Below are 14,449 nucleotides of genomic sequence, written 5' to 3'. Positions count from 1 at the left end.
TCAATTAACAATATGGGTACACCTTTGTTATTGTTTTACAGGTAGTTGTCGCAAGTTGTGGTGAATAAAACTCACTTTCGTAAAAGTGTTTTACTTACTACCGTATTTTTGCGCGCATAGTGCACACTTTTTTTCATAATTTATCAAGTGAAAAGTTGGGGGTGCGCACTATACGCAGGTACAAGGCATGGCCAGGTCCTGGGTCATGATCACCAACCGGCAGGTCCGAGCTGCGCAGTAACATTTTGTACACGTTGTCGTGAAAGAATTATGATTAAATACTTGGATCTTTAAGTCAATGATAAATGCATATATTCAATATAAAAGAAAAATATCTCTTGAAATTTTTTCAAGAGTGTTTGGAAGCAATACAAAATGTTGTGAACGAAGACACCTGGTAACACAAACGAGTTCAGTTTTCGTATTTTACACACATAAAGCTGACATATTTATTGAAAGACTACTATCAAAATTTACATTAATTTTGAAACTATTCATATTACAAAATAGGAAGTGGCCGTACAGTACACAGACTGACTAGAAATTTAAGTCTGTTTTAGTACGGCACCAAAGAACTACCTATATTTAGGCCTAATTAAGATTTTAACGACAAATCTGATATACGCCAAACTCGATATATCGCCAAAATCAAGGAAAAGAGAAGGTGGCGATATAATGGGCTTTTACTGTACTTTTTTTGGGATGACTATCTATGAAACATCGATTTTAATTAGCTGGGGATGGGGGCCAACTGTCACAAGTGGGTTGAAACGTCTAGGAGCTAACCGACTTTGGGGCGAAACATCTGACATTCTTTTATACTCTAGGGCTTACCAATACTATCAGTTCAATGTCATTATGTGTTGTATCCATGACACTTCTGGAATATTTCTTAGCAAAACTGAAGTCCCTGCGTGTGACCACAGATGAAATATTCCATTGGTAGATATAATGACAGTGATAGTAACCCCAAGAGTATTGAAGATACTAAGGTTACATAGCAGTTAGAGTTGATGCAGACTCCTGTATGAACATGACTGGAATTCGTCTGATTTTACCAACTTTCTTTTGATTTAAATTTATTTATGGATGTAGCTCACAATAATTGCATTGCATGTGGTAATACAAATGTTGTTGTAGTAATTAATACATGTTAATACTATTTTAGGCCGGGATAATTGACTTTTAATGAGTATTACACCCATGTAAACATTTGAACTGGAGTGTTGATTACATATATGTTATGTTTTCTATTTAAACTGAAATTTGCTTCCTGTTATTTTTCTTGCAGATATGAAGAAGATGAAAATGCTGAAAAAGAAACAAAGGTTGAAAGCAAAGAAAATGAAAACACCAAAAGGTATATCAGATTCTATTGCTTTTATTCATTATCTATTCCAGCCCTGAACATTGAAACAAATCTTTTATTATTGTTTTATTATTTAAATACATATATTTATATATGAAATCAAAGTAACTTTCAAATATTTTTTTTATTTTTATTTTATTTTGAATTAAGTTATTCTTGAAAATTACAATGTAATACCCACATGATAACAAAGTAGCTATGTGTACTTCTTTAAAGGAAAAGTAGGATTATATTCAAATACATGAATAAATTGACACAGACCATTTTATACTAGATTTCATTTTGAAATCATGCAATCTATTCTCAGAAATTTATACAACCAAATTAACAGTAAAAAAATTCTAGCCTCAGTGATTTTTTAGGTAAATTTGGGGCCTTTTCCCTAGAGAAATTTTGCTGTATCTTCCCAACATTTCAAGAAAATACAATGTAAATTTTTCCCAATTGAAAAGGTACAGACCCCTGAAATTATTGCAGGAAATCACTGAGTCTCCTAGCATATATAGGAGATTTTATAATTATATATCTTTAATTAATTGTCTTTTTGGCTCTGCCTTGATTCCAGGCATGTGTAGGTATATGAATATGATTTCCTTTTAGTACCCTCAATAGCAGATTCAGTTGAGGAGACAGATTCTATTGATGGAGATACGGGAGACCTCACAGAAGATATCCCTCAAGTTCAACAGAAACAAAAGAAGAACAGGAGGAAAGTGAAAGTTGTAAATGGAAGTAAGTGATTTTTTTTTTACTAGAGTATATAGCATATGTACACTGAAAATATTTGTCTTTAATGCTTATAATGCTCTGTTTTATGTACTGTCCTGGCATTCATTTTCTGAATAAGTAAGATATTGGAAGTACCATCGCATCAATGTTTGGCCTGCTTATAAGAAGAACACTTTTCAAACAAAAATAGAAAGTATGTATACCTTTAAATTGGTGTTCATGTATTTGGCAGCATATTTCATGCCCCACATGGGATTCCCAAGCCCTTCACCTCTGGGATGCGGGTTCGAATCCCTTGTGGGGCAGTTGCCAGGTACTGACCGCTAGTCAGTGGTTTTTCTCAGGGTACTCCGACTTTCATTCACCAACAAACCTGGCACGTCCTTACATGATCCTGACTGTTAATAGGACGTTAAAACAATAAAACCAAAAGCATGTTTCAAAGAGATAGCACTATAAAAAAGGCAAGAGTTCCACTTCATTGTATCACAATGGGACACAACACAAATTTACCAGTCTTTTACAACATTGATATATTCACAAACACCAAACTTAGCCTACTGCGAGGTTGTCCTTAAATGACCATAGCTATTTAATACTAGGATGTTAAGTCCAATTAACAAACCAACCAATCAAAAATGAAAGAAAAGAAAGGAATGAAGTGTGTCTGTCATGAATAATTGATATCATCTAGAAATTCACTCAACTTTGAATTATCTAATTATTTTCTCTGAATTTTGTAAATCTTTTAGAGAGCAAAGACACACACCCAGAAATAACAGATGAAGCAACAAAGAAAATAAAGAAAAAGAAGCGGAAACTTAAAGATACTGGAGAGGTTCCTGCGAAGAAATTAAAACATGAACCTAGAGAGTCTGACAGTGAAGATGATAGTGATGACGAGGAGGATGTTGCTGATAATAGTGTAGATGATAGTGAAGAGATGGATGATCAGTCAAGTGAAAATGGTGGAGATGAGACAGAAATAAGAAATGATGTTGAATCTAAATGTAAGCAAAAAATTGATCTGTAACTATAAATTCTATATTGTGCATATTGGTGTTTATAAGAGACTAATGTATGATACTTCGAAATGTGAAGAAAGGGACATAACTCTAATGAACTACTCACCTTGAAATTGGTTAGGGGATCGGAGTATTGCATTACCCATGTCTGTTTAGAAGGAGAGGAGTTAAAATGTGTCTTAGACCAAGCAATCTGCATTGTTTTCTTATAAGTGTATTTCTGTTCAGGCCAGCCGGAATAGACACAGGTATCCTAAAATCAAAACATGTTCTGTATCTTCTTCCAGTGCCTGGGTCAGGTTTAGGAGCTGGTATCCTGTCGGACACATCATTCAAGTCTCTAGAGGGCAAGGTGTCGGAGCAGACGATGAAAGGCATACAAGATATGGGATTTACACACATGACAGAAATACAGGCCCAGACCATTCCTCATTTACTGGAGGGCAGGTACAGAAAAATAACATGGAGAAAAACATAAATAAAAGACTAAGGATGCGTGTTTCTAATAACAATTCTTTATTCCTTCCACATGATTTAATACAAATAAACTTGAAATTTGACCAAAAATTCATATATGCAGTAGAATAAGTACAAAAAATCTTTTTGTATGGAGATATCCTGGCTTACTTGACATTTAATTCATTCTGTTTATTATCACATTGGTATCTACCAACACAAAAAAGCCATAGATTATTCTATAATATGCTATTATTTTATACATGTTACAGAGATCTAATGGGAGCAGCAAAGACGGGTAGTGGTAAAACGCTAGCCTTTCTCATCCCAGCTGTGGAACTTCTCAACAAACTTCGCTTTCTACCCAGAAATGGTACGCCTATTACACATCTATAAGTCTATAATAGTGAGCAGGTTTACCATGGTATGAGCCAAGAGGCCAACTTTACAATGCCTCTGCAAATGTCTTGCTGCTGAAATATTAGCACCACTGCTCTTTTTAGTGCGAGTGTACTCATACTATTATTTTCCTTGTCGGATGTAGAGTCTGTGTACATCCACATTGCGCAGATTCCAACTGCACACGCGATACCGGAAGTCAGTGTCTTATACCTTTTAATAGATTTTGCCATGATTTAGTGACACCAAACTTTCAAAAACACATATTAAGATATACATGTCAGCGATAATCTACTAGAAATTAACAACGGTGACATTACACAGTGCTAAACGCATTTGTTTTGTGTAAACTTCAAGCGGCGTATCATACAAACTCTTGTATCGGTCACGATATTCTAAGCATCTGATCGACTTTGGAAACTTCCAGAACAATACAATGCAATTCAGGTTTATATAGTCAATAAAAGAAAGTGACGAAACAGATAACTTTTAGTACCGGCCACATATTTAATTTATTTCACATCATCCTAGGTCCCAGGTGTATATTGCACTATTGCTTACTAAACCCTGTGACCATAGAGTGCATTTGCTGCAGTTCTAATTAATATTTATAAAATTGCACAGCTTTGCATAAGAGAAACAGAATGAAAAAAATCATTATAAAATATTAGTCTGAGTTTCTGAGCTCTAGAACTAATATACCCAAGAAAGGCGTTCAAGCATGACACATGTAAGTCACCACCTGCACAGAGACTGGACGGTGTTCTAGCGGACGACTATTTTGAACAACGAAACAAGTGTTTTGTATCAATATCAATATGATAATAAACACACTTTTATGTAACAAAGAACTTCAAAGTAATTTCACATTTAAAGTTCTGATGAAGTAAAGGAAAGTATTTATTACAATGCACAAAGGGCTTAAACCATCTCCTTGCAATAGTCCCAAGGATAATGAGCGAAAGTGCTACGTACACCTATTGCAGAGGATGATTTCATAGCGGAAATTAAGGTTAGGAAGTATTTAGCGAGCACTTAATGTCTAACAGACATATTTCTAGTTATATAGTATATATAGAGCTGCAATTGTAAGATTGTCTCCTCATTTATTATCATTGTTGAATTCTTGGGTAAAGCTCTAATTTGTATTGATTATCTCCCTTTTGTGCTTTTGACAAACTTTTTGTATAGTTGCAATTGTATGATTTTCTCCCCTTTACTCTTTGATAAAGTCTGTGTATATTTCCAGTTGAGTGAATGCTTTGCTTTTAGTATGAGTACAATTTTGGTATAAAATTGATGTTCTGGCTATATAGTTACCTGTATCTCTTATTTTAGATATACTGTACAATTATCTGCCTTTTGATTGACTATATTAGTACAGATACTTTTTTTATTCCTTATCTTTGTTGAACTGTTTTTATAGGTACAGGTTGTATAGTTATCTCCCCTACTCGAGAGCTGTGTATGCAGAGCTTTGGAGTTGTAAAAGAATTACTGAAGCATCACTTCCATACATACGGCTTGATCATGGGAGGGACCAACCGGGCGGAGGAGGCAAAAAAGCTCTCCAGGGGAGTTAACCTGATCGTCGCAACACCAGGACGTCTTCTGGATCATTTACAGGTAAGTACAATTTGTTTAGTAATTAAACCATACATTGGAAAAGTGATGTGACAATTCCCAATAAGCAGCCATGATAATTTGTATTTTCCTTTTTCATGTAGATGGATTTTCCTAGAAATTTGTTTGATGACGGTAAATATAAAAGCCCCAACATTAGGAAACAACAGATTAAAATGTACTGATTTGCTTATCAATTTGTATTTTCATTAAGTTTATAACCCCAGTTCACAGATGAATGTATCAATGTGCATTTTCTTTCTCAAATGAAATTTTAAAAAATGTTACTATTAATTCTTCATTCTTGAAACAGATGTTTTAGAAAACATGTCTGGTCTCCATGTAATGTTGAAATTAATATGTAGAAAAGAAAATGGGTTTTTTATGACTAAAGTTGGAACATTTTATAATTGTTGTAGAAACTTAAGACTTATATTAGGCAATACAAATCTTATTTATTCTACATCCTCTAACAGAAACTATGTATTTTTTCATTTGATCATCTTGTCTTTCACAGAACACACCTAACTTCATGTTCAAGAATCTGCAGTGTCTCATTATTGATGAAGCAGACAGAATTTTAGATATTGGGTTTGAAGAAGAAATGAAACAGATCATCAAACTCTTACCAAGTAAGTGCAATATCTTACTGTCTGTAGGGATGGCAGCATTCAATCACCAGATAACCGGTGAGGGATTGGGGCCCATTAGACCTTGTTTCGATAGATTCTTAGCCAAGTTAAGTGACACAGGCAATAGTGTTGATGGAGATTGTCTGCACATATACTGTACACCAACTTTCTTTTGTGGCTACTAAATTGTGTGATTTCCATTTGAACACAAGTTTGATTCGCGAAGAGGAAAATTCACACATTTAAATATCAATCAAAATAAATGATGTAGATATTAATTAGTGGATTTAAACTTTTGTGAATTTACTTGGATTGTGAAATTTGCGAAAGTAAATTGGAAAAGAAAGTTGATTTACAGTATACAGGTAATCTTTCTATAGCTTCTGTCAAGTAGTAGCGGCCTTGTAATGAGAAATTGGATAGTTAGTGTCTCTTGGTAATTAAATTCCTACTTAATTTTGTTTAAATATAACTGCTTTTCTTTACATAATTCCTTTCTTCATATAGCCACACCTTCATTTCATGTGTAAACTACTAGTTATACAATTGCATTTGCAGAAAAAAGACAGACAATGCTGTTTTCAGCTACACAAACGCGGAAAATTGAAGATCTTGCAAGAGTTTCATTAAAGAAGGAGCCGTTGTATGTGGGTGTAGATGACGGCAAAGACAAAGCCACAGTGGAAGGACTTGAACAGGTAGGTGTGTCAAAGTTGTCTCCCTTTATAACTTTTCAAATTGTCTTAACGGTTTTTAGCAGAGTTGTCTCTCTTTGTGCACGATATGATATCTTGGTTTGCTTTCTTTACACATTTTTTTGCCCAGAAAATGGGCGTAAAACTTTTAGCTAGTATGCATTGAAGTTGTATGGTCTATAACTTTCGCTCTTTTGGTCATAGTGAAAACTGTTTAAGTGTTATACATATTTTTCTCCGTCTGCCTGAGGTTTAAACTTTCTAATTTTACCACTTTTTATAAAGTTGCAGCACTGGAAGTATCTTTAATTATGAAAGTAAAGATTCTTTTTAACGTGTACACGTGAAAAATAGGCTCGAAAGATGCCGAATCATTCCGAACTCTTCCGAACATCGTCGCGACAATCTCAAAGTAAAACGAGAGTTGTGAAACCAAGAGAAAATATCAACAATTTTTCATAAACAAAATATGTGGTCGAACTCACCAGACTCTATCTACAAAGAAAATAATGCTCGCACATTACAATATTTGATACACACAACATTTTACGGTAATGTGTAAATTGGATGTTTCAAATACTCAATCTGTGGACATATACTAGCATGATTTGCTCATATAGGCCAGAAGGAAAACGTAAACAAACACATGTGTGCTTACGCTAGTTACCTGGCTCACCACGTGCAGGTCGTGTCGAACGTCAGTCACGTGATACAATTAGGAATCCGACAAAACCCGAAGTCACTGAACATGGCGGTGATTGAAGGCGCTTTATTCAAAACCAGGAATATATGATTCCTAGATTTCGGCTCTCTTATAGGCCGACATGTGCTTTTGGGGAGCTAAATCATCAAGTTACATGTCAATGTTTAAATATCAAATGTTTAAGTTACATATCGTTACAGTGAAATTAGCAGCAATACAACTTTAATGTTTGAGAATCTATTTTGCATATATTTTCATTGAAGGTATACCTGCATATATTGAATAATGCAAAATGCATTGAAACTAATTAGTACTAAATTTTCAACATGTGCTACTCTGTCGACAAATATTTTGTAATTTAAATATTACAAACCGATAATTTGTTTCCCTTCAATAACCATAACACTTTTGTCACTGTTGAAATGCCTGAGCTTATTATCTGTCTTTGTAAAATATAAAAAGTCTCTTTCGCTTGCATTTTATTTCTAAATAATAATGAACTTTATTTTTTTTCCAGGGTTATGTGGTGTGTCCTTCAGACAAAAGATTTTTACTACTTTTCACATTTCTGAAGAAGAATCGGAAGAAGAAGATCATGGTGTTTTTAAGCTCTTGTATGTCTGTCAAATTTCATCATGAACTTCTCAACTATATTGACCTGCCGGTGATGTGCATACATGTAAGTACTGCCATACTTATATCTTAAATAGTAACTCTAAATTTTAATATTTTGGATGTGACGCATGTTCCGTCCTGTCACATTCTATCCTTGTTCATTTCATCAATCCCATTTGCTTTGATATATGGTGATGGGAGCACCTACTGTATTCGACCATATAAGCGCCCAGGGCTCTTAAATAATTTAAGCATCTCAGGGGGCGCTTAATGGAAACAATTTTGGACTTTCCTTTCATAATATTTTTCCACAAAGTAAGCCATGAATTAATTTGCAAAAGAAATTGGTAAGAAAAGTTTTCATATTTTCAGTCTGCATTTAATTCAAAGTAAGTGAAATTGCAGTCTAAAAAGGAGAGGGGCGCTTATATGGATGGGGATGCTTATTGGGTCGAATACGGTGTGTCTTAATAACATTTCAAGTCCTTATAGATAAGATATATGGATATTACAGAAAGCAAAAATGGTTTCTGACATCAAACTAACAAGCCTGGGTCTCTCTACGTTGTGTTAGAACATATGGGGCAGCTGTCCGGTAACATTAGTAGTTTTTCTTTGTTTCACCATAAACATATACAGCAAGTCTTGAAAATACTTTTGCCAATTATATGTAATTAAGGACATAGAAAAACAACAAAAAGTTTAACAAGTTTAAAAACAACAAAAAGTTTAACAAGTTTGGACTCTATGTCTGCTTTTCATGCATATATCTAGGACAGTTATCTTTCTTGCATTAGGTTTTGTTCTGTAGTTGAAGAGAACTGAATTATTCTTATTGACAATCACATTTTTACAAACTGTCTACTTTCATGATATCTGAACTTATTTGTTCTATTATCTTTTGCCTAATGCATTTTGGTATTATCAAATAATTGATTATAATGAATTTGGCACGTTAAGGAATACTTCAGTGTTGTAGATATAGACTTTTATACAGACTGTTCTGGCACATTTGTCTTTGGTTATGTGATTAATCTAAACTGTTCAGTGCTTTTTTATGTAGTGGTTGTTAGAAGTGTGAAACTCACGGCATGAATGTGAGACATGAGCTGAAACACTTTACAGAAGAACAAATGTGTTGTGAGATGGTGTTACAAAAAGCCAGGATGTGCTTCTTGGAAAAGTAACATACATGTACATTATTTACATGAAATGAATTAGCTTGTCATTAAACTGCAGTTATATATGAAGTTAAAACCGAAGTTTGTGTTTTTCTCAGATTTGTACCTGGCTGGACTCATTTAAATAAACAGTATGAAGCAAATTACTATGTTTACATTGATAAATATTTATATTTTCACTGCAATCCCACTATGTAACCTTACCAAAAGCAGTTGGCAGTCATATAGACAATGAACTTCAAGCGCTTATCATGACATCATTATCATTGTACCGTCACAATTGTGGTGCCAGCGGTCACGGAAAACAGCTGTTCAAATGGCTTTTCCATCCTTGACGATAACGAATGATCAATTCACTGTAGATGCAAAATCCTTTGGTATTTCAACATAAAATTGTAGCCAAATGTACATATAAGCATTGAACGTCTTTCAGTTGGCATTCATAGCCAATATGAATGACAACTGGACAGAGGCAAATCCAACATGAAGCGCTGGAATGCTTAAATGTAGTTGTGGATAATGGCCTTTATAGGTCACACTTTGAATCCCATGTGGGGCAGTTATCAAGAACAAATTATATATAGCTCAATTATTTTTCTAAGGGTACTCTGGCTTTCCTCTAACCTTTGATATGACGTTGACCGAAATAAACTCGTACCCTCTGATGACAAAAAGTAATGTGTCAAAGAATTGTTTGTTCTAAACTTGATTTGGTTCATTATATCGCCTGCGACAATAGGTCGCAAAGACAATACTATGGTGTTACTTCTCCGCCGGTGGTGGCGTTGTCGTCAACATTTCACTTTAAAGTTTTGCGTTTAGCTATGTGTCTCAAAAAGTTTAAGTGCAATCCTAACAAAACTTTAAACATAGCTGAAGGATGTCATTATCACCTCAACACACCTAATTGTTGCAGGATTCATTTCATGCAGCGGGATGCAGAGGCTGTGAAACTTAGGGATGCTAAACTGTACTAATCCTGGAATATAGCTAAAGGTCATCATTATCACATCAACACACCTAATTATTGCAGGTTTATATTCATTTCAGAAAAAACACATGAATGAAATCTGTATAAATAATATTCTGTATAAAAATGTATTTAAATTCAATTTTAAAATTTTTTAATCAGACTATGGAATGTATTGTTGCAGGATTCATTTCAGCCTGTAGGATTCAGGTGCTGTAGTAGGACATAATTATGTTGCATTTCACGTTTCCTTCATTCTGTTTTTAAATATTCCATGATAGTTATGTTATAAATCAACAATGTGGTACGGGCGATACTTATAATTACGTGTAATTCTTGTTTTGTCTGTAATCCTCTGAGCCCAAATTCTTATTTTGGTACAACAGGAATGGGGTCCTTCTCTGACGTCAGTTATCTATAGCTGTGACTTCATAGTTATAATATTACAAATTACATCCCTCAACTGGTTGATGTTCTCGATTTAAACAAACTAATTATAACGATCTACAAACTTATAACCTCCGCAAATCAGGCTGTCCGTCTGTTCATCCGTCTGTCCGTCTGTATAGACATAACTTTAAAGGCGAGCTCCTAAGCTACTTAACTGATTTTGCTAAAATAATTTCCCCTGTTTATGGAGACATTACTAAATTTGTGCAGTAGTGGGTGTTAGTCGTCCACTCTGGCGACAGTTATAGTATTATATATGTATCTAAATCAACTTCATTTTCCATCTGCTAAAATGTAGATATAAATAATACCCATAGTTATTATATTTTTGACATGCATTGGTGTGTAATATAGATTGTGTTACTTATATATTTAACATGGTGTACTAGCAAGCACCTTAAATATGTAGATAGCCCATTGTATGTTAAACACCAATGCATGTCAAAAATATTTATAACCAGTATCAAGCCCTATCAAGTTAAAAAATATCTAGGGTCATTTAATATATTATAAGGGTGTGCCAGGTTTTGCAGCTGGAAAAATTAAAATGACCTTAATAGGCCTTACAAAAGCCATCAAATTACAGTCAGTACCTGGAAACTAGCTGCCCCATGTGGATTAATTACAAACTTACAACCTGTGATTAATTACAAACTTACAACCTGTGATTTTCATACTCAGTAATTTCAGGTGTAACCGTACCTTTTGAATTGGGAAAACACTACATTTCATCTTGCTTAAACCATGTATATTTTGGAGAATATTTCTTTATTTGGGAAAATATTTACATATAATTGGGAAAATACAGCAAAATTTCTCTAGGGGAAAGTAAATTACCAAATGTACCTAAAAGAAATCACTGACAACCTAGAGATGGAGAGTTAGTGGAAGAATGCAAGATACTTTATCCACTCAAGGAGTGAATGGAAAGATGAAGCTGGAACTATGATATAGATATAAGGTCATAATATCACTACAAGTCATTGTTGTAAAAAAATCCATTGATTTATTTCTCAAACTCCTATTTGATGCCTGGTATTGTTTTAAGATGTTGCACTTTAGCCATCCTTGCCCGACTGTTCACTTTAATCTTATACTGTGAAAATACACACAAATAGGCTATTAAGCGAAAATACATACTGTATTAAGAGATTTTACTTCACATTGCCGAAACATTCATCGCCTTAATTCACTTTAAGATAAAGTTCTAAGAGAAAATAAAACATGTATGTAATCATTTAATTAGGTCTTTTACTATATACAATATATTTTACAATGGTGCTGAAACTCTAATTATATTATAGTACATTAAATCTGAGGAGTGCTGTGGCACTTATTACTTATGCTATGTCAGCTCAGTTGTAACCTGAGAGATACCACACAAGATATGGGCTGCTGCAGGCCAACACGATATAGAATTTAATTTTACAGTAATTGTATGTTTCTGAATTAGATTATATAAGTGTGTAAGCTCTAGTCTAGCATCAGAACATTGCCGCTAATATAATATCACTTAATTGCACAGTGCTACGCGCGTACTGGTCTTGTAACTTTCTAAATAAAGATTAGCTTTTACATTGTGCAGTAGTTTCTAACTTTATTAACAACTATAATGAAATACAGGAAAGCTGCTAACGAATGCATTAGTCGATTGTTGTTAATTTTTTTTATTGGCCACGAAAGACATTCTGAAACAGATTGTCCTGGAGTGGAGCCATTTTCTATTTACGACAGTGGGAGGATTTCACACTAGGTGCTGTACTCTTTAGTGTAAGGCTGATAAAATTATAGTCTACTAGGTCTGGAAATAGCGCTGAAAAATACAAATATATATAGCAGCTCGTTATTAGGGCGTGTTCTTTGTGTGACCACCTTGTCTTAATGACTTTGCTGAAAATCTTCTTAACGAGGTGTTGGAAGTGTGAAACCATTATTGTAAATACTTACAGGAAAACATCAGTCAACATCACTGTGAAGTTTTGGATAAAAACTATGCCTTTACCTGCAAAATACATTACCATCATGTTTGTTTACTCAAAGTGATTCCAGTCATTTGAAGTCAAAGAAATTTCTTTTTGTCAGTTTTACGCCTTGCATTTCAAGCGTCAAAACCGGAGAAAAACTCACATGTTAACTTTTTAGTTTTCTTCGTCATCACTCAATATTTTTGTTGTTCACTCCTTGATCTGATGCTGTTTGAACAAAGTGATGTGTAGGTTGTTCGCTTTCTCAGTGATGGGCTGCGACCTTGACCACTTTTTAAAGATTTAAAATTAGTTAGTGAAATATTTGAAGATTGGTTGATTTGGTGTGACATCCTATTGCATCCTACAGCCAACTTGTTCATTTAAGGATAGCAATATTCGAATGAAAACAAGAACCAAAAAAATCTATATTGTCATTATATTTTTGCCTGCAGTTAAGTGTTACAGTCATCATGGCATAATTTTCTAAAACTTGATCTGGAAAAAAACCAATTGTTTTTAAATTTCTCAGAGTAATCAAGGTTGGGGTCCAAGGGACTTCAAATCATAAGAGTATGCCTTTTGATCAAAAAACATTTTAAACTACTTATATATATAGATTTTCATGCATTCAGTGATTCTAAGCTTTAGGTGGCAATCTTAATAAATAAAAAACTGTTTGTGAATACCTCCGGGTTCTCCGCCCTACATTTGATTTGTGACTTTGTTTAATCGTGGAGGTGTGTGGGGATCACTTAAGATGCTTTACATAGTTTGAAGTTTTGCTGTAAACTAAATGATAAGCATATAAATGAATATGTTACAATTATCTTGTATCCTTTTTTTTCCAAAGTTTGCCATCCTGTATAACAGTATAGAAAAAACCATAAAGATCTGACTCCCATAATAGACAATTTAGATTGAGTGTGACTAATGGAGAAATATTCAGACCTCCCAACAGTCTGTAAACCACATTGATAGAATTAGCTGTGTTTCAATTGTTAAAAAAAAACCCAACATTCAAAACCGAAGCAAATTGTGACATCTGATACATTCTTCTAAGGTATTTGATGCCTTCGATTCTAAAACATTTCTGGCCCACTTTGAAATTTAACCTCAGGATCTCTATCTCAACAGGTAAGTGTTGGATTCTGTGATTTACAAGCACACAATATATTTTTTTTTATAGGACTGCATGTGTCAAGCCCCTGTGATCCTGTAAACGCCAGAATTTTTATCTGATTTTACCTTTTACATTTATATAGATCTTGTTGTCCCATAGGTCTGTCCTTGGCTATATCAGAGTGTGTGGTACTTTGGTTTACTTGTCTTAAAGCCTATTGGTGAGGTATTTGTAATATGTTTTACTTGTCTTGGCCTAAAATATGTAAAAACAACCTGACAGTTAGTTTTGTCTAGCCTTAATATGACACTGAATGCAGAAGCATCACTCAGATTAAATTGGCCTGAGTGGGGTATATGATATCATGCAGGCCTATGAATGTTATGTACATTTAAGGATTAACTTGAATAGATTTTTTATGTTATGTACATTTAGTTATAAGTATAATGTTGTGATGGATATCCCCTTGACCTGAACATAGATGTTGGAGGTCACGTACCTAATGGTGGTTCTTA

The 14,449-nt window shown here is 34.1% G+C and overlaps 1 protein-coding gene across 1 annotated transcript in view; it reads left to right on the top strand.

Moving 5' to 3' along the window:
• LOC138327608 (uncharacterized) overlaps nucleotides 1-14,449 on the top strand; it is a 29,234-nt gene that overhangs the window by 1,396 nt on the left and 13,389 nt on the right. Inside the window, exons 2-10 of the mRNA XM_069273830.1 lie at nucleotides 1,292-1,360; nucleotides 1,970-2,101; nucleotides 2,851-3,108; nucleotides 3,411-3,570; nucleotides 3,852-3,952; nucleotides 5,405-5,604; nucleotides 6,119-6,233; nucleotides 6,792-6,931; nucleotides 8,149-8,310. Coding sequence (XP_069129931.1) covers nucleotides 1,292-1,360; nucleotides 1,970-2,101; nucleotides 2,851-3,108; nucleotides 3,411-3,570; nucleotides 3,852-3,952; nucleotides 5,405-5,604; nucleotides 6,119-6,233; nucleotides 6,792-6,931; nucleotides 8,149-8,310 — 1,337 coding nt within the window. The remainder of the gene's footprint in view (nucleotides 1-1,291; nucleotides 1,361-1,969; nucleotides 2,102-2,850; nucleotides 3,109-3,410; nucleotides 3,571-3,851; nucleotides 3,953-5,404; nucleotides 5,605-6,118; nucleotides 6,234-6,791; nucleotides 6,932-8,148; nucleotides 8,311-14,449) is intronic.

The sequence above is a fragment of the Argopecten irradians genome, chromosome 1, assembly GCF_041381155.1.
Source record: "Argopecten irradians isolate NY chromosome 1, Ai_NY, whole genome shotgun sequence".
Taxonomy (NCBI): domain Eukaryota; kingdom Metazoa; phylum Mollusca; class Bivalvia; order Pectinida; family Pectinidae; genus Argopecten; species Argopecten irradians.
The sequence above is the reverse complement of the archived record's forward strand: the minus strand, read 5'-3'. Positions and strand labels throughout refer to the sequence as shown.